The sequence below is a fragment of the Antechinus flavipes genome, chromosome 1, assembly GCF_016432865.1.
Source record: "Antechinus flavipes isolate AdamAnt ecotype Samford, QLD, Australia chromosome 1, AdamAnt_v2, whole genome shotgun sequence".
NCBI lineage: Eukaryota > Metazoa > Chordata > Mammalia > Dasyuromorphia > Dasyuridae > Antechinus > Antechinus flavipes.
In genome coordinates this window covers 215,903,207-215,926,727 of record NC_067398.1, presented here as the reverse complement: position 1 = coordinate 215,926,727, position 23,521 = coordinate 215,903,207, and the positions used below count along the sequence as shown (strand labels likewise).

At 35.6% G+C, this 23,521-nt stretch overlaps 1 protein-coding gene across 1 annotated transcript in view; it reads right to left on the bottom strand.

The window, feature by feature from the left end:
* Nucleotides 1-1,714: 1,714 nt before the first annotated feature.
* The window catches only part of LOC127561135 (integrin alpha-M-like), a 47,684-nt gene continuing 25,877 nt past the window's right edge, over nt 1,715-23,521 (bottom strand). Inside the window, exons 15-30 of the mRNA XM_051996388.1 lie at nt 20,555-20,685; nt 20,263-20,420; nt 17,840-17,994; nt 16,326-16,457; nt 16,143-16,216; nt 7,879-8,020; nt 7,658-7,774; nt 7,480-7,559; nt 7,298-7,381; nt 6,581-6,659; nt 5,396-5,503; nt 5,126-5,203; nt 4,657-4,770; nt 4,428-4,526; nt 3,795-3,905; nt 1,715-2,236 (exon numbers count right to left, since the gene is read on the bottom strand). Coding sequence (XP_051852348.1) covers nt 2,156-2,236; nt 3,795-3,905; nt 4,428-4,526; nt 4,657-4,770; nt 5,126-5,203; nt 5,396-5,503; nt 6,581-6,659; nt 7,298-7,381; nt 7,480-7,559; nt 7,658-7,774; nt 7,879-8,020; nt 16,143-16,216; nt 16,326-16,457; nt 17,840-17,994; nt 20,263-20,420; nt 20,555-20,685 — 1,743 coding nt within the window. The 3' untranslated portion in view covers nt 1,715-2,155. The remainder of the gene's footprint in view (nt 2,237-3,794; nt 3,906-4,427; nt 4,527-4,656; nt 4,771-5,125; nt 5,204-5,395; nt 5,504-6,580; nt 6,660-7,297; nt 7,382-7,479; nt 7,560-7,657; nt 7,775-7,878; nt 8,021-16,142; nt 16,217-16,325; nt 16,458-17,839; nt 17,995-20,262; nt 20,421-20,554; nt 20,686-23,521) is intronic.

Here is a 23,521-nt window from a genome sequence, read left to right as displayed (position 1 = left end):
GTTTCCAGCTTCTGGCCACTACAAAGAGGGCTGCCACAAACATTCTTGCACATACAGGTCCTTTTCCCTTCTTTAATAATTGCCTAAATCTTGAGAAGGATTCCTGTGTAGGAAATTGAGTGGGGTGGAAGGGCAGCAGTGGAAAGGGGCCTATGTTCATGCTGCAGCCGAACTGCTGAAAAAAGCAGTCTAATTGTTTAAAGGGACAGGCTGCTCTCATAGGTGTTAATTGACTGAATATTTATTTCTTTGAAACATAATGGTTTTCTTGTTTAAGGAATATAATCATAAATGTGATCTCTCTCTCTATATATATACATACATATATACATACACACACACATATATATGTATATATAAACATATATATGAATATGAATAACAGGGGAGATGGTGTGGAAAAGTGAAGAACTTACAGATCAAGCACATATTGTTCAGAGACTGTTAGCTAAAGCCCTAAAGGCCTCAGTTGAGGAAGCATGTGATTTGTGATCTGTGATTTTAGATAAGGCCTGGACTACATTCCATTGTCCAAAAGAGCATACATGGTGAGGAAGCTATATATCTACTACATTCCTCTGACTAAATAGGGGAATAAAGACTTATGTGACCAATCACACTGTATAGAGGGTGTAAGATTTATAAAATATATAAAAACTGTGAGCATTTTCAAGGGAGTGGCTCTCTCCTTCTGTGATCTTTAGCTCCCAGACCAGGATGGGGTCCACTTCTCAACATTCTAATAAAAAATTCTGCTTTTTATGAGTGATCTCTGAGTAGTCAATTTGGGTAGGTCTATTCGTCCCAAACAGGGTGAATAAGGATCTTTCTTCTCAGGACAAATATTGGGGCAATATCATGGGCTTAGAAGTTCATTTGGTTCTTTCCTCTGCTACTTTAGGAAGTTTTCAAAAAGTTAGGAATACCATTAGAAATACAATGAGCCATTAGCTAGTAAAATCCATAATATTTAGGCAGAGGTTTATCTTTCTGTCTTAATTTATACTTAGATTTATTGCTTGCTAACTTCTGGTCTATATTGTGATTGAGGAAAATTTCAGGAAACATTTGGGTGAAGAAACAGCAGAGTATATTTCAGTGCATATATTTCAGTGCAGGAATCCAGAGGTGGGACAAGAACAGATCCTTTTTGGAACTTTGTCCTTGAGGAACTTTGTACAAACAAGTTTTTTGTTCTAAGATATCCCAAAGGTCAGTGGCTGTTCTTTTTTTTCTTTTATGCTCAGTTCTGATTTCTTTTTTTTGTTGTTCATTGTCTCTATGCTTTTTTCTTTCCCTTGATCCCCCTACTCTTTTTTCCTGTTTCAACACCTTTTTAATTTCTCAGGTCCTAAACTAACTCTTCCTTTTTTGGCTGGGGCATTTCCATAACAGATTAATTGTTCTGTATTTAATTGAAATATTTTGATTGATTCAAGGAGGTATGTGGACTTTGTTCATATCTTGTGGGATGTGTTCTCACCTGTTTAAATGCATTAAAGTTTAGTATCTTAACATTTACTTTGAATAGTGTTCCTTTCTATTTTACACAAGAATCCTAAATATACTTTATAACAGTGAGCTGCTCTTTTCCCAGGCAATTTTCCTACCTTTCTAATATGTTTGGGTTCCAGGTATTTTCCTACCTTCCTGACAAAGCATTTATTTAGCATCTACTTTCACATGGTGATACATAAAGAGAATCAAACAACTCTCCCCCTTAAAATGTTTATATGTCTCATATTGCCATTTCAGTCTTTCCATCAAATGCTTTTTTGCCTTCTCCTAGAAACACATTCACATAGGTAAAGGAAAAAAAAAACTCCCTTTCTTTATTTCCAGTTAGAACAAAGAGTAGATGTCCCCTTCTTACCCGACTTTGTCATGCCCTGTTCTATATGCAAGGTCAGACATCCACTCAAGGGAAAAAAAACAGTAATCTTCCATTACAGGTTTTATGTGCACATATGAAAACTACAAAAAATTTTTATATTGCCAGAGGAGCTTTGCCAATTCCAACAATTTATATAAGTGTGTACTTCTTCTGATAGAAAAAAGTGATTTGGCTCCTAGGCAATAAGAGAAGTGGTCCATTTGTTTAAACAAAAGTCTATAGGTCTCCTTCTGAAGAGGCTGAAGGTGAAAGAAGAAGCATTTATTCAGGAGGGGTGGTGTTAGGTGCACTTTCCTCAGGATTATTCATCATATCTTTATATTGGCGTTTGAAGAATCCAAGCTGTGGGGATGGAGAGAAACAAAATTAGTGAGAAAGGGACAACAATCCTAGATATTTCCATCTTTTTCACTTTCTTATCAGAAACAAATCAAGGAGGTGGGGAGTATGGTGGAGATCTAACCAGGAAAGAGAAAATTTTGAAGAACCAGAGGTGGAAATATGAGATGAAACTGAAACAAAGAAAGATAGGGCAAGAATGTGGGAAATTATGAATAGAAATACCATAAAAAGACTAAGTAAAGCAGTATGAGAAGAAAGGAGAGATGAGAAGTAAAAAGAATGAAAAGAGAAGAAAATTACTTTGCAAGATGGATGTATTTAAGACAAATGTTCAAATAAAATGTAGGAACAGAAATGAAGAAACAAAGGAAAAGAAATAGCAAACAAAACAAACAAAACAAACAAAAAACCTCACAGGAAAACTAATAGAAAAAACAAAGAAATTAATATCACAAATGAGGCCCCATAACAATGAATATATATGATAAATAAATAAAAAATAGCAAAATTTCAAAATGAAAGAAAAAGTGTTGATAAAAATAACTACTTCTAGAAAAGAGAATGAACATTCTTTAAGATCATGGTTTATAATGAAAATATAAAGAATAAAGACATCTATGTGATTGTAAATAAAATTATTAAAAAAATAATTGAAGAAGTTGAATTTAAATGAGAAAATAAAAAAATGTCAGTGGAAAAACTTAGTGAGGTGATAGACTATAATGGAATGACTCAGGCAGAATGAAAAAAAGGAAGAGACAGAGGGACAAATAACAGTAATTTTTTTTTTAATGTCAAAAGTGGAAGATCTTAGATCTCTATAAACCAGAAAAAAACAAAAAATCCAAATGCTACAGTCTAACAGATAATGCAAGACAATTGCCAATAATTGTTGTTAAGACAATTCTTAAAGACAATTAATCCTTGAATTTAGTTTTAAAATATATTTCATTGAATTATTCACAGATTGATTAGTTTTCTAATTTTTGTGTTTTGTTTACTAACGATAGCAATCTTTGCAATGAATCACATGGTATAAGCATCATTTCTAAATTTTCTAAAATAAGGCTTTTGCTGCTTGGAAATCATACTTATTGTGATGTTATAATCTTGTGATTCTATACACATCATGTAATAAAGCGTAGGAATTCGAAGGGGAAATCATTTTATAAACGTCATCTGGAGGATTGTAAGAATGTAGATTTGGAGAGAAATGGAAAAAATATTTCTTGAAACGAAGATTCATAAAGTTAAACAAGATGGGGAAGGAGCTAGAGAAAAAAATGCTAGTCCCTTTTCCACATTTTTTGTGCCACATGAATATGACAAACAAAAATAAATTTATATTAATAAAAATAGAAGCTGAGGTCCTATCTTTTGTGTATTTAGGAGAAGTGGTGTGATTAATAATATATTTATTTTATTTTCTAATAATCAGCTATGTACAAAATCTAGAGCATTAAGATCCACATAGAAAAAAAAAGATGCTCGAAAGGAAGAGAAAACCCTTCAGTCTGAGAAAAATGTTGCAGATAAAGGGTTGGGTAAGGGATGTCACCTTGTATAATCCAGCCGTGATGAGTGCAAGAAGCACCAGTCCCCCAACAGTGCTGCCCACAATGAGGGGAAGAGGAGAATGAACCTCATATCGTTCTACTCTGGTCTCTATCTGGATGTCAGTTGATAAGACATTGAGGGAAAAGAAATTCCAATGAACAAAAGTAATCATATTAAATTTTGTTTTAACCCTCTTTTTCCAAATCTGTTAAATCAAAACTCAGGACTTCTTGATCTAAATTCTGGGTTTCTTATCGAAACCTTATTCCTCTCAAATCCAATCTACTAGCCCAAGGCAAAACCCCTCTTTTTTGGACTCCTAAAAAAACAATAAGCCCCAATGTATATGATTCATGTAGGAGTATTGTTCCCTAGATTGGATTCTTCCCAAACCCAGGTTCTCCTCCTGTCTTGGAATATTTATATTCTGTTATATAAGATAGTGTTAGAGTGCTAAAAGGGGAGCTAGAGGATCTGAGTTCAAATTCTGGCTATGTAACTTGTATGCTATTGGACAAGTCACTTAACTTCTCTGGTTTTCTCAGATGTTAAAAAAGGGAGCTGGACTAGATGGCTTCTAAGGGCCTTTCCAGTTTTAAGACTATGATCCTACGTGCCCATAAACACAGATTACCTTGTTGCTCACAAACATCTGCTCTGGAAGTAGAGCATATTTGGACTCATCAAAAACCATTTCAGCCAAGCTTGTAAACAACAGATTGTTATGCTCTGTCTATGGTGGAGAAAAGAGTGAAGAGTGGGGGAAGGATTAAAACAATGACTTCTTTGAATTTAGATAAAGAATAGGAAAGATATCTAATTCTTGTGAGGCAGAACAGCAGGTTCATCATATGTCTACATACCTGTTTGACCCAGCTAAAACTTAGTTTGCCTTCAATGGTGAAGGTAAATTCTTCCTGAACATTAAAGAAAGGGATGTCACAGCGAAATCTCTGGCAGACAGCAATGGAGCAATTCTAGGAAGAAAGAGTGATGGATGAGAGAGAAAGGTGATAGAGCAGAAAATACAATATGGTACTTTAAGGAATAATAATATCAATAGCAAACATTTAGATAGCACTTTAATATTTGCAAAATGCTTTACTGCTGTTGTCTCATTTAATTCTTAAAATCCTGTAAGATAGAAGTGATTATACCCCAGGAACAGGCTGGGGGAAATTAAGTGATTTGCCTATGTGAATTTGCCTAGTTGAAATTAGCTAACTAAATCAAGTAACTAGCTCTGATATGGTATAAGAGCACCTGAATTTAACAATGGGTCTTCTGTAGCTCTGATATGCAGGTATTTCTGGAGTTTGGGTCCCTTCTTACCACTACTGAAGTTTCACGAATCTGTGCCAGGAAGTCAGAGTGACTAGGATCTTTTTTTTCTGAGGTACATGAGAGATTCTAAGGAAAGAAACAGACCATCAAGGATGAGGTTAGATTGGAAATTATTAATTAGCTTTGAAGAGAACTGTAATTTTATCCAAAAGAATTTTATCTAAGAGATGCTATATACTTTCAAGGTGGGAGAACAAAGAGTGAGAGTTTTACATTTGGCCCAGGAATATGTCAGCAAAAATGTGGGAATAGGAATACCTGAGAAGGGATGATCTGAACATTCTTCAAAATGTTTTTCTTGTTCAACTGAATTGGGACCCAGAAGTCAATTTTGATGGCAAGATCCCGTTGACCTAGGTTGTTTACCTAGATACAGAGAGGGTGTGGATTTTAATGTTCAGTTTCTATGATCTACATGCTCTTATCTAAAACCAAGTAGTATAGTCTCTAGGAAGATAACTCGTCCCTCATTTCCAATATTTCAGGACCCAAATGCAGAATTGTAACTAGGGTAAAATAGTTTGGGCTTTGTCCCAGGTGTCATGATTAGAATGAAGGAAAGTGCTGTTTCCTCTCATCTTTAGTTTGGAGACCTCCTTGCTTGAACCTCAATTATATAACAGTTTGTTTTGCTATAGGGATTATGGTAGGTGATCCCAGGAGAGGGAAAGAGAGTGAAGTTAATGACAGGAAAACTCTGGAGAAGAGAGGGGAAAGGGGCAGGCAAACTCTTCTTCAGGGATTGTATCAGAAGTTGAACTGTCTCCACTTCCACTTTCAAAAACAGTTCCTCCTATTACCCTATATTCCAATTCCTATCCAATTCAGTTCTAATCCTCTAAACCACCTCTTCCCCTTACCAATCTCTTTCTATTCTTTTCAGTATATGTTGGAAAAATTTACTGTTGTCAAAATACCTTTCATCTTAGATCTTTTTAGCATAGTTCTTCCCTCTTCTGATGTTTACTAAAACCTGATTTTCTCCCGAATACATTACACTTCTTGACACTGTCTCTTAGACTAGTTGTTCATTCTCTTAGCACACAGGGCCAAGATTAAGAGTTGGAAAATCCCTTGTTTGTCACTGCCAGCTTTAGACTGTCCCTCTGATTTCATCACTCAGCAGTCACTTCCTTTGAAAATTTTTCTTTCTTGTCCAGATTCCTGTTGCCATTATCTGTTCATTCTCTCAAGAAATTAAATAATTGGTCTTTGTGTCACATCAACATCTACTCCCTTCAAAAACCCTGTTCCTGTCAGTTGTTTATCCTCCAATTGACCAAAATAGTCTTTCTCCAGTTAACAATCATGCACAATAGTGGTCATGTCATTAAAGTTATGCCTCAACTCTACTCCCACCCAATATCTGTATTTGTCCCAGGTGTTAAAATTCCTAATTGCAACTCTTCCCAGATATCATGACCTTTTATACCATTCCCCTACTTGATATTTGTGCTTCAGATCACCACTGCTCTTCTCTTCTGAGGTTGAGAAGTTGAGATATTTTGTAGATTCTTCATGGCTGATGGAAGAAAAATGGGAAATAACACAAGATTTGAAGCAGTTTTACTAGATTTTCAGCCTTGTAAGGTACAGGCTGTTTCTTAACTACCATTGAATTTGTCTATGATGTAGATATTTATGTTATGTAAATATTTGTTGACTGGATGAATGAAATAGCAATGTAGAACCCAGCATTAGCGAGACTTCTGGAGCATATCACAGTTGGAGTGTCAGAGGGAATAAAGCCACAAATGGATGATGGACAAGAAAGAATATAGGATCAGAGATTTAGAATGGGAAGGGAACTTATAGGTCCTCTAATTCAGCCCCATCATTTTAGAAACAAGGAAATGTAGCTTCAGAAAAGTTAAGTGATCTTTTTCAAAGTAACATAAGTGATTAAATGGCAGTCATTACTTAAATTCAAGTCTTTTGACTGCATTGAATTACATTGCATTACACAGTCTCTTATAGAATGAAGGATCCAGAGACATGGGGTAAAGGAGCAGTAAAAGTAAAAGACAGGGAGACAATTATCAACCTGAGTATGAAATACTAGCAGGACCTGTGACCCATTCTACAATTATGTATTGATCTTAGCATGGTAGGAGGGCATAAGCAGTTCGCTGGGCAGAGTGAGGTAAAGGGAGTTGGCACCTGCTGATCACTGGGTAGATGGCATATTTCACTGGTAGTTCCAACTGGAGGGAAGTCTTGTTGGTGACAGTTGCATTATTCTCACTGGAGAGAAGAGAGGGAAGAAGGACATCTAATAAACATAGGATAGAATACTACCATCAACAGGAGCTAGGTTTTCCATTAAAGGACATTAATCTTACCTTACCACATTTGCTTTGAAGACCATTTTATTTCCAAGGGATGCCATAGGGGAAACATCAAATGTTATATTAAAACTGATCTGAGTAAGGAGAAAAGAGGAAAGTGAGGAGAGACTGAAAAGGAAAGAATGTAGGAAAAAAGGGGAAAGAAGAAGGAAATGAAGGTGGTATTACTGACCATACTTCCTTCCCGAAAGATGGGGTGACTAATACTACAGTGGCTGCTTCTTATACTCTCATTCTCAGCTGTTCCTGATTCACAAAACACTGGCATGGAATGATGCTGTGGCCGATTCTGTGGATTGGAAGGAAAGCAGAGGTAGTTGAGTTTACCACAAAGACAGAGATCTCTGTAGAGGGCAAAAACTAGATAATACCAATAACTTAGAGTTGAGTTACCTGAATCCCTGACACTCGTCGAAAGGAAAGTCCTGGAGGATATAAAAAAGTCACCATGGTCCTATAGGAATCTTCCCCCTGGTTCCTCACAGTCACTGTCCCATTTAGATCTTGGAGGCTTCCTACCACTAGCGTTTGTAAGCTTCAAGAGAAATTAGGGAAGCAGTCAGTAATTGAAAACTTAGGGGAAGATAACATGTAAAACAACTGTGTATAAACAATATATATCTAACTATCTCCATCAAAGCTGATGTGTGCATATGTGTGTGTATGTATACATGTCTGTATGTGTGTATAAGATGAATTGGAATTTTTAAGGTAGGAAAGTGACATAGTCACACTTGCCCTTTAGGAAAATTACTTTGGTGATTGGATAGAGGATGGACTGGAAAGGGGGAGACAGGCAGACCTGAAAATTTGAACTCTTTCATCTCCAGAACTTATATCCTAAATCCTTGCTGTCCAGGTTGGTGAATGACTCCCTTACTTAGTCCATTATTTTATATAGACTGAAATCCTGCTTCATCTCATTTTCTAGTCCCTGTCTATCTTCTTGACAGTTATGCCAAATGCCTTGCCACCAACCCTTCCCTTCTACCTACTTCCCCTATAGTTCTAGAGCCTTGATCAAACTTACTCTGCCAGGATTACTACACATGGAAAGGTGTACTAATCTGTTGATGACCACATTTACCATCCCAAAATTTCCACATCAAAGTTACCTTCCCTAGTTACTACTCTTGTATACGTATTGTCTTTCTCAGTAAGAATGCAAACTTGAGGGCAGGAATTGTCATCTTAAGCTGTCATTCAATCATCTGATCAAAAGCTTTTTTGTGCAGTATTGGAGAAAAGTGCCATCTTCCTAGTCACCCAAATTTGCAATCTAATTGTTATCTTTAATTCTATACCCTCATTCTACCCCCCATGATTGCCAAGCCTGTTGATTTTATCTTCCTATCATCTTTTATATACACTCTCTTCTGACATTGCCACTCATCTTCTCACACTTGAATTACTGAAATAGTCTGCTGGTTGCTCTTCCTGACTCTCTCTACTTCATCTTACCTATCAGCTCAGTTTTCAAACCTTCCCTATTCAATAGACGCCAGTGACTTTTCATTACTACCAGAATCAAATATAAAATCCTTTTTGGCATTCAAAGCCTTTACTTTCCAGTCTTCTTATACCTTCCAACTTAACTTATATACTCTCTGTGATCTAATGATACTGGCCTTCTGACTATTTTTGGAATGACAATCCATCCTCACATTCTGGGCACTTTCTTTTTTCCCTGTGCCTGAAATGCTCTCCTTCCTCAGCCCTACCTCCTGACTTTCTTGGTTTCCTTCAGGTCTCAACTAATTATTTTCAATATATCTTTGTAGTTGTTTTTCACATTGTGTCTTTGAGAGAATGAACTTTCTCCTTTATTTGCATCTCTTGCTTAGTAAGCATGTAGCCCAACGTTGGCACTTAATAAATGCTTCCTGCTTGACCAACTATTCTTTTTCATTCATTCATTCATTAATTTACAAATTTATAAATGGAGGCTAAGAGATTAAGTGGTTTGCCCATAGTCATATAGCTAATAAGTATCTGAAATAGTATTCAGGTAAAGTACATTCAACTTAAGAGCAGCTTTCTTCCATGATATTCTATTGTCTCCTTTAGCTATAAAGCTATGTGAAACAATAAGATCAAGATAAAAAGTCTTACCAACCATATCAAGTACATCAGAGAAAACAAAGACAGTGAGAGTTTTAGCAATAGATAAATTGTTAATGACACTGGAAAAACCAGTTTCAATAAGGTTGCAAAGATGGATGCCTGTTTACAAAGGGTTTTTAGTGGGTGGAGCTGAAAAAGAGGTGGCCAGTAGAGATAACTCTCTGGAGAAGTTTGACCCTGACAAGAAGCAGAGGAACAGATTAATAGTTTGAGCAGGTGGCAAGATCAAGAGCAAATCATTTTTTTAAGGGAGATTTGAGCATCTTGAGAGACAGAGGAATATAGGGACTCAGAAACAGAAAGTCAAGGGGGCAAGTATTTTGCAGTTGAAGGGGAAGGCAAGATTGAAATGGATGATCAAAACTCAAGGCTTAATTGGGAGGAAAATGAGGCTGGAGTAAAGTGAAAAGTACCCAGGCTTTACCCCAGGACAGGAAGTGCTAGAAGAATTGAAGCTCATATTGAGAACCAAAAGCAGGTTTGGGAATAGAAAAGGTTAAAAGAGAGAAGATTGTCAAAGAGGAATAATTTCAGAGTTCAGGATCTTGAAGAGGAAATAGTTTTAAATAATGCTTACAATGTATAGAACTAAAACTGTCCCACCAATTTTACATGATTTAAAACATGATTATCTAGAAGGAAACTTTCTAGAAAGAGTGAAATTAACAGGAAAAATCTTTTATGTCAATCCATAAGACCTTTTATCAATTATATCAGAAAATGGATTTTATTAAATCCAAAATTTGATTTAAAGCAAATGTCCTCAAAAGACTTTCAAATACAGGACTAATCACAGAAAAATAGTTGCAAATTATCAATACTGATTAGTAAGAAACCATTAACATTTTAAAGCTCAGCTCTAAGAGGACTAAATCAATTTCTAGAAAAATCTTCAGAGGGACAGACCCAAGATGGCAGAGAGTAGAAACTTCTCTATGTGACCTCCTTCAAGCTTCCTTCAAATAAACAGCAGATTAAGTCTCTAAACTGGTTTTGGAGTGACACAATTCACAGATATCTGGAGTACAACAAATTTCCAAGAGAAGATATTTTGAAAGAACTTCAGAAAAGGTCTGTTTTAATTGGGCAGGGAGAGAGGCTGCTGAGCCTAGACCACAGTACAGGGAACTGGAGGGAAGGAGCTGGGCCACCAGGGCATTATGACATCAGCACACCAGGAAATCTACTGCAAGTCTCTTAACTTACCCTGTACTTGTTACAAGCCAGTAGATCAGCAGATTAGCTGTAAGACACACAAAGCAAATACAAAAGGCAAACTGCGAGCCACTGAACTTTGAAAGAATGTAGGACCTGGCCACACTTATCCAGCACCAGAAGTCAGTCAGCAGTAATGGTCCCAGGGCAAACTAAAGAAGCTGCCCCTTCTTTGCCTTAAGAGCAGACCTCAACCTTTAAAAAAATGAGCAAAAAAAGTGAAAAAGAACTCTGACCACAGACAGCTTTTATGGAGAAATAGAAGAACAGACCTCAAACCCTGAGGATTCGAAAGGCAAAGCAGCTCCAGATGAAGCCTCCAAAATTGATATGAGTTGATCCCCATTTCACAAGGCTCTCTTGGAAGAATTACAAAAGTATCTTAAAAGAGAGTTAGAAGAAAAATAGAGAAAGGAAATAAGATCTTTGCAAGTGGGTATGGAAAAGGAAAACCAGAAATTATCTGAAGAAAACTCCTTTAAAAAAGACTTGATGAAATGGAAAAAGCATATAACTTCTTATAAAATAGGTGAAAACAATTTGTTGAAAAATAGAATTTGTGAAATGGAAAAAAAATGCAATGTACAAAACACCCTAATCAGCCAAATGCAAAATGAGATTTAAAAAGCTAATTGAAGAAAATAATTCACTAACAATGAGAATTAAACAAATGGAAGTGAGTTCAATGAGAATCAGTCAAACAAAACCAAAAAAAAAAAAAAAAAAGAAAAAATAGAAGAAAATATAAAAACCTCATTGGAAAAACAATTGTCCTGGAAAATAGATCTAGAAGAGACAATGTAAGAATTATTTGATTTCCTGAAAAACATGATGAAAAAAAGAGCATAGACATCTTTCAGAAAATCATCAAGGAAAACTGCCTGGAACCAGAAGGTAAAATAGCCATTGAAAGAATTTACCCATAACCTCCTGAGACTCCAAAATGAAAACTCCAAGGAACATTGTAGTTAATTTTTAGAATTATCAGATCGAGGAGAAAATATTGCAAGCAGCCAGAAGAAAACAATTCAAATATTGAGGAGCTACAATTAGGATTATCCAGGACCTACCAGCTTTCACTTTATAAGATATCAAACGGCCTGAAATCTGATATTCTGAAAACCAAAGGAACTTGGATTGCAGCCAAGAATCAATTATCCATTAAAACTGAGCATCATCTTTTGAGGGAGGGTGTGGGGGGGTGGGAATGGACATTCAATGAAGCAGGCAAATTTCATCTATTTCTGATGAAAAGACCAGAACTGAATAGAGAATTTAATCTTCAAATATAGAATTCAAGAGAAGCATAAAAAGGTAAAAATGAAAGAAAAAAAACTTTTTTTGTCATAAAATAAGACTATAATAATAAAAACAACATAAGAAACAAACAAACAACAAACAACATTACTACTCTGGAGAAATACCAACAACTGAGTTGGCTGAGGAATCCCCTGAGTCAGCCATCCAGAGTCCCAGAGTGGGAAGGTCCCAGGCAAGGTGTTCCCTCCTGGGTGAGATTCCAAAGTTTCTTTCCTACTATGAGATTTATATAGGCTGGGTGTAAGAAAATGTCATTGTCCCTGACCTAAACTATATTATAAAGCAATGGTTATCAAAACCATTTGGTACTGGCTAAGAAATAGAGTAGTCAATCAGTGGAATAGTTTAAGTTCACAGGACAAAATAGTCAATGACTATACTAACAGAGTGTTTGACAAACCCAAAGATTCCAGCTTTGGAATAAGAACTCACTATTTGACAAAAACTACTGGGAAAATTGGAAACTAGTATGGCAGAACCTAGGCAATAACCCACACCTAACAATATATACCAAGATAAGGTCAAAATGGATTCATGATTTAGACATAAGGAGTGGTATAAACAAATTAGAAGAACAAAGGATAGTTTACCTTTCAGATCTGTGTAGAAGGAAGAAATTTGTGGCCAAACAAGAACTGGAATTCATTAGTGAACACAAAATAGATAAATTTGATCATATTAAGTTAAAAAGTTTTCATACAAACAAAATTAATGCAGACAAGATTAGAAAGGAAGTAATAAACTGGGAAAATATTTTTATATTCAAAGGTTCTGATCAAAGCTTCATTTCTAAAATATATAGAAAATTGATTCAAATTTATAAGAATTCAAGCCATTCTCCAATTGATAAAGGATCAAAGGATATGAACAATTTTCAGATGAAGATATTAAAACCATTTCTAAAGGTGCTCTCAATCACTACTGATCAGAGAAATGCAAATTAAGACAAGTCTGATACACCTCTCAGATTGGCTAAGATGACAGGAAAAGATAATGATGAATGTTGGAGGGCATGTGGGAAAACAGAGACACTAATATATTGTTGGTGGAGTTGTGAAGTAATCCAACTATTTTGGAGAGCAATTTGGAACTATACCCAAAGGGCTATCAAACTGAATATATCCTTTGATCCAGCAGTGTTTCTACTGGGCTTATATCCCAAAGAGATCTTAAAGGAAGGAAAAGGACCTACATGTGCAAAAATGTTTATGACAGCCTATTTTATAGTGGCAAGAAAATGGAAACTGAATACATGCCTATTAGTTGGAGAATGGCCGAATACGTTATGGTATATAAATGTTATTGAATATTATTGTTCTATAAGAAATGATCAGCAGGATGATTTCAGAGAGACCTGAAGAAACTTAGATGAACTGATACTAAGTCAAATGAGCAGGACTAGGAGATCATTATACAGGCAACAACAAGATTATATGATGATCAATTCTGATCGATGTGGCTCTTTTCAACAATGAGATGATTCATATCACTTCCAAAGATATTGTGATAAAGAGAACCATCTACATCCAGAGAGAGGACTGTAGGAACTGAGTGTGAATCACAACTATTTTTGTTATGATCCATATAATAAACACAATATACAACAACGAGCGTTTTCACTCTTTTTGTTGTCATTTGCTTGCATTTATTTTCTCTCATTTTTTCTTTTTGATTTGTTTTTTCTTGTGCAGCAAGATAATTATATAAATATGTATGCATATATTAAATTTAACTTGTATTTTTACCATGTTTAACATATATTGGATTATTTGCTATCTAGGGGAGGGCATGAGAGAAAGGGGGGAAATTGGAACACAAGGTTTTGCAGTGGTTCGTGTTGAAAAATTATCCATGCATGTGTTTTGAAAATAAAAAGCTTTAGTAAAAAAGAAAGAAAAAAAGAAAGAAAAGTCTTCAAAAAAGCCAAGTTAGAAAACCTTTCCAAGAAATATGTCACAAGACGTTATTGATGAAATATCCAGATGAAATATAAAAGTAACCAGAAAATTGGAAGGGAAATATTTCACTTTGCACAATACTAAAAGAAAATCATTATTGATGAGAAAAGATAAAAGGCAATGCTCCAAAGAAAAAGTTTTAAAGCAAAGTTTAACAGAATTTCTATTTAACAATTTACCAGAAAGAAAGAACACTGGGAAATGAATATAAGCTGCTTGCATTTTTGTTTTTCTTCTCAAGTTATTTATACCTTCTGAATTCAATTCTCCTGTGCAACAAGAGAACTGTTTGGTTCTGCACATATATATTATATCTAGGATATACTGTAACCTATTTAACATGTAAAGGACTGCTTGCCATCTGGGGGACGGGATGGAAGGAGGGAGAGGAAAAATCGGAACAGAAGTGAGTGCAAGGGATAATGTTGTGAAAAATTACCCTGGCATGGGTTCTGTCAATAAAAAGTTATTAAAAAAAATTACCAGAAAGAATAACAAAACTACTGTTAAGAAGGAAGTGGAAATACCACAATTTAAAGCAACTGCCACAAGTAGAAAAAATTGGTTTCAAAAAGAAGTTTCTGGACTTACATGGTCACTAGACTAAAAATAAGCTACTTTGAAAATCAAGCTTCTGGGTGGGGGGAAGAGAATATGTTAACATTTGTAAAGTGACTGTGAAGGAAAAACTTGAGCCATAGTTCTATTGTGTGTATAGAATAAGTCCAACCAGAAATTTTAAGAAATATTTGTACAAATCCAAGTTAACCTCATCAAGTAATACTTAAGTTTATTTAAATTCAGGCAATGTAGAAGAAATAAATTTGAAAGGCCAATGTTATGGGAAATCCAAAGAGAACAATTACATTAAAAAAAAAAAAAAAACACTATTAACAGTTACACAATTCCAGAGTTACAAGTTGTTTATGTTCACAAAAAACCCCAAAAAAACCCTATTACTGAAAAATGTATAAAAACCCCACAATCTTTTGATTATAATAGAACTGGAGGAATTAACAATTCAAAATCATCTATATTCTCCAAAGTTCTTAAAAACAGAAAGCTTAAAGCCTAAACTTTAACAAGAAAGAGAATACCTTGAGAAACAATGACCCTTTTATAGGCTAGCTAAGATATAAGCTTCACAGCCTGCCACTTCTAAGGAAATCTCCACAAAAGACACTACTTTGTTCTTGATTGAGAAAAAGAAATATATATCATCCCCCAAAGGGTACCAAATATCACAGTATACAGGTTACTTGAACTTGAAGAAGCAGCTAATAGATATCATCCAGGACTCTTCAGATGATAAAAAAGGAAGATTTACATTTGATTTCAATTAAACATCTTGAAAAAGCAAAAGCAAGAACAAGGTTTGATTGGGAAGAAGCCCACATGATAACAAGTAACATTTAAAAACCTTACAAAATTAAATAGTGCTCCAGAGTTTAGCAATTGAAAAAAAAAAAGCTTTGGATGGTTTCAGCAGGATTATTTCATGTAAATATATATGCAAAACCACAAATGAGGCCAGAGTAGAGTGAAAAACATGAGAGAAAAGGAAGTGGTAAAAGAACCGAAATTTAGATGGACGATCAAGAGCAGGTATAGAGTAGGAAAGGTGGAAAGAGAGGAGATTATCAGGGAGAATTTCAGAATTACAATTGTAAAGAATTGGAAACAAAGTAGATTTTCATAGGAATGATTAAAAACAAAGACCTAAAAGATCTTGAAAATTTTTTAATCATTTGTGATATTCTTCCTCTATTAAACAGTTTATGTGTAAAATGCAAGTATAAAGGTGATTACTAAATAAGATCATGAATCTCCTGTCAACGAAATGTGTATACGACAGTTCTGTTATTTAGCAGCTCATTACAAAATTTCATTGTGTTCGTGTTGTTGTTTTCACTGAAATACAAAATAAACATTTTTGATGTGAAAATAAAATATTAATTTTAAAGCCTGACAATGCCTGAATATTTGAAATGAATCAGATTTTTAAAGAGAACAAAGCACAGCATTAATAATCCTTCTTACCTCAGGAAGCTAAAGGTGATACTGAGATCATCTTGACATACATTATCATTGCCACAGTTTTTCTCGAAAGGAAACTGCAAGAGAAAGGAATTCTGCATAGTGGTGTATTTCAGATAAAGGAAGATTCTGCTTTTCAGATCCCTGCTCTTCCCCAGATCCCAGCAACACTACCCCAGAACTCACAGCTCCGGTGAAGAGCTTTGGAGCGTTGGCTGCTAGAACAGGTCGGAGATTCCCGGCTGAGGCAATGGGTTGTCCCACCAGAGAGAAGTTGAAATTTAGGATGAGGGGAGTCACTGAATCCTCTACACAGTTCTGAGGAAGAATTAGCATTAGGAAATCTGGTTAAGTTGTCCCAGTACACTGATTTCAATGTTCCACAAACATCTACTAAATACAATTTCCTTGATGTCTAGACATTTGGGATATACAAAGACTGGGATATCAAAGATACCCAGATTCACCTTAAGGTGACGGTCAGTTTTATTTATACTTTTGTAAGAATGCATAATGCTAATTTTTGTTTCCAAAAATGAGGCCTTTAACAGAGTGAAAAAATCTGGGAGAAAAGACAGTGTTGAAAAAACTGAAATTTAGATTGAGGACTAAGAGCAGGTATAGAGTAGAAAAGGTGGAAAGAGAAGAGATTGACAGGGAGAATTTCAGAATTACAATTACGAAGAATTGGAAACAAAGTAGATATCATGTTAATGTCATAGAACATTACTGTGCTGTAAGAAATGATAAATATGATGAATACAGAGAAACCTGGAAAGGTTTACACCATTCTGATGCAAAGTGAAGTAAGCAGAGCCAAGATAAATGGTATATATAACTACAAAATAAATGGAGAGAACAGTAACAATACAATTAAAAGTGAAAATTGTAAAATGACAAAGAATACACATCTTGACAAAAAACTTATAAAGCATGGCTCCAAAGAAGAGAAATGATGAGACATCACCATTCCTCTCCTCCCCACATGCAGGAGGTCCATTCCTCAAAATGTTATTTTGCTGAATTTTTTCTCTTTCTCTTTACAAAAGTAGTATATGCTATATGGGGTTGCTTTCTGGAAGAAATTCCAGCAATGTGTTTAAAAAAGGTATCAATTAAAATTTATTTTAAAAAAGATTTTAGCCCACTATGGTAGAAAGATCAGGATATTTGGAATCAGCTTCAAATCCCACTTTTGCCACTTAATAGCTTACGGTAAGTCATTTAGTCTCTTTGGGCCTCAGTTTCTTTATATGTAAAATGAATGTATTGGATAAAATGATTTCTAAAGTCATTTTCAGTGTTAAATATATTATCCTATATAAAAGTAGGATCTAATGTTGGCAGACATGGAAGTTAGAACATATACTTGGACCTAGTATAGGAAATAATGGAGGACAGAAGGGCCTAATATGTTCTAATTCATGGAATCACAGAGTGGGACATGACTGAATGATTTAATAACAACAACAATAACAATGATGGGGGAAAGATGAGGACATGAGTAATTATGATTAAACAGAGAGGGAGAGAAAGTACAAAAGAAAAGTTCAGCAATATTGATGTGAGCATTTTAGAAGGATCACTTTGGGGATAGTACAAGGGAGGGGCATGGAAAGGGAAAGGGATGAATGTTTCATTCTTTTGTCTTTATGGTTTTTCTTTTGTAGATGAATACTCTTATCCTGCCCCAGGCTCACCGGCAACAACAATTTCACTTCCTCACAGATTCTGTCCTTGCCTATGGTCAGAACTTTCCCCCTTGTGCGGTTCTTCGTTTCATCAAAGATGGCTCGAGGAATAGGGCGCCCAGGATCCAAAGCTAAGTTATATGTCACAGTGCTCCGGAGTTCACCTAGGTAGAAATGGAAGGATTGATGACTAGTGTCCTCCATTAACATAAAGGGGAATGAGGATTATTTGGTTACATTATAGGTCAGTGATTTATTTGGACCAAATACACATACATGTACATACACATACACACACACATTTTGATTAGGAAAGGAAGTCATTAGCAATGAAGTGAGCATCTGAGTAGATATTTACCTTAGCAACCTCTGCTCAAGGAAGTAACACCTTTTGGTCATCTGTCCCTACTCTTCTAAAGCTAGTCTTTATTTTATACTGCAGGAGTGGAGCCCTGAGTTCTTATGGAGGAGAGTAGAAAAGAAGGAGAGAAGGAAGAAAAAGTGAAAAGGGCCAATTCAAGCTGGTAAGGTTGGTGACCTTCCCATCAATAAATTGGAAAGGTCACCAATTTTACCAGTTTCACTTGACCCTTTTCATTTTTTCCTGAGTTGATTTCTATGGCAACCAGGAAAACAATATAGGTGTTGAAAGTAATTTCTTCATCACAGTTCTACCCAGAACCTTTGAGTTTTTCTAAGTAGAATACTTGTGACAGTTCTTGACCTAGATTCTCAACCCAGGAATATAATAAGAATAAAAATGAATTTTTGGATTATGAGAGAGGTCTGATTGAGACTACCTGAGCAGTCACTGAAGAAAAATGTTTTAAAGTCTGACTTTAATATATCTAAGAGTTTCTCTAACTATCTGGCTGGGCTTTATTATATATATTTAAAGATTGTCTTAGGACCATAAACATGAAAATTTAAACATTAAGTTTAAATACCCTTCCTGCAATAGAAAAGTCTCAGCACAGCTGAAAATCTGCAGGTGGCAGAAAAGAATAGCTCCCATTAAGCTAAAGTACTCCTAAAAACCTGCAAATGTAGCAACTCCAGAAAGGAACAACACAGCAAAACCAAGCAGCAGCAAGAATAGTATTGATGTCACTCTGCATAGCAGAGAGCAGCAGAGATGTCCAAGCAAGAAGTTCAGTCGGGACTCTCAGCAGAGAGAAAAGACACCATTAACATGAACTTCATAGTACTGGAGGGAGGCAATTGTTCCCCAACCATGTGCATTCCCTATGAATGCATCTGGCCATATGTGTTCCATGGCCGTATGTATTCCCCAGGTGTGTTCACTCCCATGCATTGCATATTTCCTGAATGTATTTCTTTTCCCATTTGTTGTGTAGTAACTGTGAAAGTATGTAGAAGCCCTGTGCATATGGGAGAAAATTTTCTTTTCATTTATTTTATGATTATGACTAAGTCTTGTTTTAAACCAATGCATTCTCTGGTTGGCCAAGTAAAAGTAAACATATAGGTAGGAATTCATTAGCTATGATTTTTGAATGGATTCTTATTCATAAATTTCCTTTATGCTGGGATAGCTTTCAGGGAGTTCATGTGTAGAAGAGCTCCAGCTGACCCTTTAATCTCCTCCCTCCCCTGCTAGTCTGAGACTACTTTTCTGATTTCCTTCTGAGCAGGGAAAATGGTTTTGACTATAGGTTTCATCAGGGCAGGGCAGATAAGTGGCACAGTGGATAGAGTGCCAGGACTGAAGTCAAGAAGACTCATCTTAGTAAGTTCAAATCTGGCCTCAGACACACCAGTTGTGTGAACCTAGGCAAGTTACTTAACCCCATTTGTCTCAGTTTCTTCTTCTGTAGAAATAGAAAAGAAAATGGCAAGCCTCTAGTATCTTTGTCAAGAAACCCCCAAATTAGATCATGAAGAATCAGACATGACTAGAAATAACTGAATAAGAGTGACTTCATATGTAAGAGAGACTTGAATGCTTTATTGGATTATCCTTAGTTACTTAGATACTATTATCCTAATTATGCTTAGCTATTCCACAATTTTATTCACCCTTCTTTCTACTCTGACTTCATGGAAGTCTTCTTTTATGTAGAATACACATCAATATTTCTCCACCTGCTGAATCTGAATGATTCCTTCAAGGCTTATTTCAAGAGCCACCATCTTTATGACACTTTCCCAGATCCCTTCAAATAAAGAGATTTCTCCCTCTTTATTTTTCTTATAACAATTTGAGAAGATTTTTTCTTCTACCAGTCTGTGTTGTTTCATCTCTGACCCCTCCAATCCCAATTATATTGTGGATCCTTGAGAACAAGGAATGGGTTATTTTTCATCTTTGAATTCTTGGTCTAAGCTCAGAGCCTTATACACTGCAGGTGTTTAATTAGTCTTTGTTGAACTGAATTTGAAAGCCATAGTATATCATTACTAATTCTTACCTAGTTGGTCTTCTGAAATCTTATGGGTCATGAGACAAATTCTGGCAACTCCAGCTTCTTGATTGGTTTTCTCTTGTTCTTGACACTCAAATACAGACCTCATCACCTCTTTGGGGGTAAATTGCATGTGCACTTCCAATCTCAGTATTGGCTGGGCCCTATGGGGAAAAAAACAAAGAATGGGAGGATAAAATGTGTAAGGAATCGGTTTCCTGGGTTCCAGATAGTAGAAAAAAGAAAATTTAGGGATAGAATATTTTGGTTGCTCAAGGAAAACAGGCATAATTCTCACCTGAGCAACAGCACTTGTCCATTGGCCCCCACAGCCACATCCATAAGTCCATCTTGGGTGATATCTTGTCCCCCACTCAATGACTGTCCAAAATACTGGATTGTGGGGGAGAATTGAGAACCTGTAATCCTCTAAGGAGAAAAAAAGTCAGAGAAGCAGTTGAAAATGGAATAGTTAGAAAGTGATTAAACCATGCAGGGGTCCTCAAACTTTTTAAATAGGGGGCCAGTTCATTGTCCCTCAGACTGTTGGAGGGCCAGACTATAGTAAAAACAAAAACTTTGTTTTGTGGACCTTTAAATAAAGAAACTTCATAGCCCTGGGTGAGAGGGATAATGGTCCTCAGCTCCCGCATCTGGCCCACAGGCCGTAGTTTGAGGACCCCTGAGAGGATGCTCAGAAGCTTCAGTGGTCATTACTGCCAACTTCCTCAAAAAATTATAGACTTTTAGGGAAGTCTAAGATGTTATTGGCTTTCTTGGCTATTGAATCATTGAGCTTGCAACCCTACTAAGTTAGTTCCTCCAAATCAGTCAAACTTTACTTTAGCCATCTTCTTCCCTTTCCCACCAGAACTTAGAACTGGTTTTTTTTTTTTAATCCTGGATTCTGATAAGTGAATTTTTGCCTTATCTTGTTCAGAATCATACCATCACATATTTCTCAATTTTAAATGTGCTGGTGCAGTCGTACTCTTTGTATTATTTCTCCACTTCCTTTTATATATTGTCTTCCCCCACTATAACGTAAGGTCTTTGAATAGCACAAAGTATTTAATAAACATTTTCTTATTTATTCACTTCTCTTTTTTATATGACCTGTTGTCAGTCATTCCTCTACTATCTAGTATTTGTGAAGTGTATTTTTGAAGCCATGTCTTGTGTTTGTATGTGTGTGTGTGTGTGTATACAGACACATATTTAATATACTCACATCCCTACTAAGATGAAATTTAATAATCATATATACACATATTCCTACTAAGATAAAATTTAATAATAAGGGGAAACAAGAAATATATATGTGTATATGGTATTTTACCCTCCACATAGCACTTAAATATACTGCTGGTATAGTAGATGAAATCCTCATAAAAAGCACAGACTCAAATGTTTGGAGTAGAAAACCCCAAGGAAATATTTGATGACATGGTGTCTCTCCTCTAACTCTTTTGTCAATGGCTTTTGGTCTCTATCTCTAGATAAATATGCATACATAATACACAGGTAGTCTAGAGGGAAATAAAGGTTTAGTCAGATCCACTAAATCTGTGAATTTCTAGGTAGATCCAGTGCTCAGCTGGTATGCTCATGCTTCCTGATGGGAGGGAATAAATGCATCTACTACTGGAGATGGTTTCTGGCTTCAGACTCTGTTTCTCAAAAAATAATTCAAACGTATTAGCATGCTAAATTCTTTTATTTAGCACTGCATAACAACAACAAAAAGGATAAACAGAAAATGTAAAGGAAAAGGAAGAATTCTGGCTAATAATGTCCACTGGAAATATTGTAGCCAGTGCTAAATTTCTAACTGGTAGATCAGGAAATGGCTTTAATATTTAGATTTGAGGGGGTGATATAGGGACAAAGGGGGAGAGTTAATACAGTGACTTTTTCCATGACTCAGAGTTTGGGGAAAGGTAAAATGTTTCTGTGGTAGCATTCTCATCAAACTAAGTTTGTTCAACATTGCAGCCTCATTGTCTTCACCAGCTGGCACTGATCCCACTACTTAATTGTCATAGTCTCTTTGAATTGGGGATAAAAAGCCTGGGTATCAGTACCTCTCCACATATTCTTAAGGTGGAGGATAAATTCCACTTCCTTCTCCTTCCACTCTGTTTCTTTCTCAGAATTTTCCATGAAAAAACCATAGGATCCTAGCATACTTCATGACCTTAGCACATGGCTATATTTGTATAATCAGATTATCATCAACTAGTTAAAGCAAAGGTAAATTGATGTTAAAAGATAGGATAAAGATGAGAAGACATTATATGCAGTTATAGAAGCTCCATCTCCAACCTATTTATATGAGGAATCCACCCCGAAAAATGAAAAAGGACAAAAATAATGATACTGACACCATTCAACCAATGAAAAATAATCACTACAATGAAGAGACAAAAAGAATTCAGTAAAAATCTCAAACAAAACTTCTAAAAAATCTTGTTGCTAAATAGAGATTTATGTCAGCCAAAACCTATACTGGTTTAGAGTGCCAGTTCATTTGCAGAATGTTATGTAGAAGGATAATAGAAGATTACAAGTAGTTTGACTTTAAAAATGCAAAATATATTTGAGGAAGAAAATGAACCTGATACTGAGAAGGAAGAGTTTATTATATGAAATGTAACTAAGCCAGATCATCCTAAGAACATTTCAAGATGTACATAGACTTATTTTCCTACTATTCACTTATGCTGACAGATTGGTTCTAGAGAATAAGGCTTCTTAAGACTTTTTCTATTCATGACCCCTTTTTGCCTAATAAATTTTTATGTGACCCTTTGTATATAGGTAAATAAAATAGGCATTCAAATCAAGCACTTACTGATAGTAAGTCACAATTTCACGACCCAGTTATGAGATCCCATATGGAGTTGCAACCTACAGTTTAAGAAACTAGAGTCTAGAGGGCCATTACTACTTTTTCCTTCAGATTTCTGTTGATAGGCTTAAGGGATAAGTAATGGTTTCCTGCTGCAAACCTGAATCCTTATGAGTATATTCCTCAGTGATTATCCAATTGATATCAATTTGTTAGCTAGATTTAATTAGTTTTCAGTTTGGGATATTTACTAAAAAGGTATAATGAGAACCACCCCCACCCCTCCAAATTTGGGATATATTTAGTACAAACACACATAGAAGGAAAGAAAGCAGCTATGACAAAGAGGTAATTCATAGCTTTTGGTTGATTGAAGTCCTTTTCTCCCTTTGTGGGGTTCTTAGGAAATTTTCT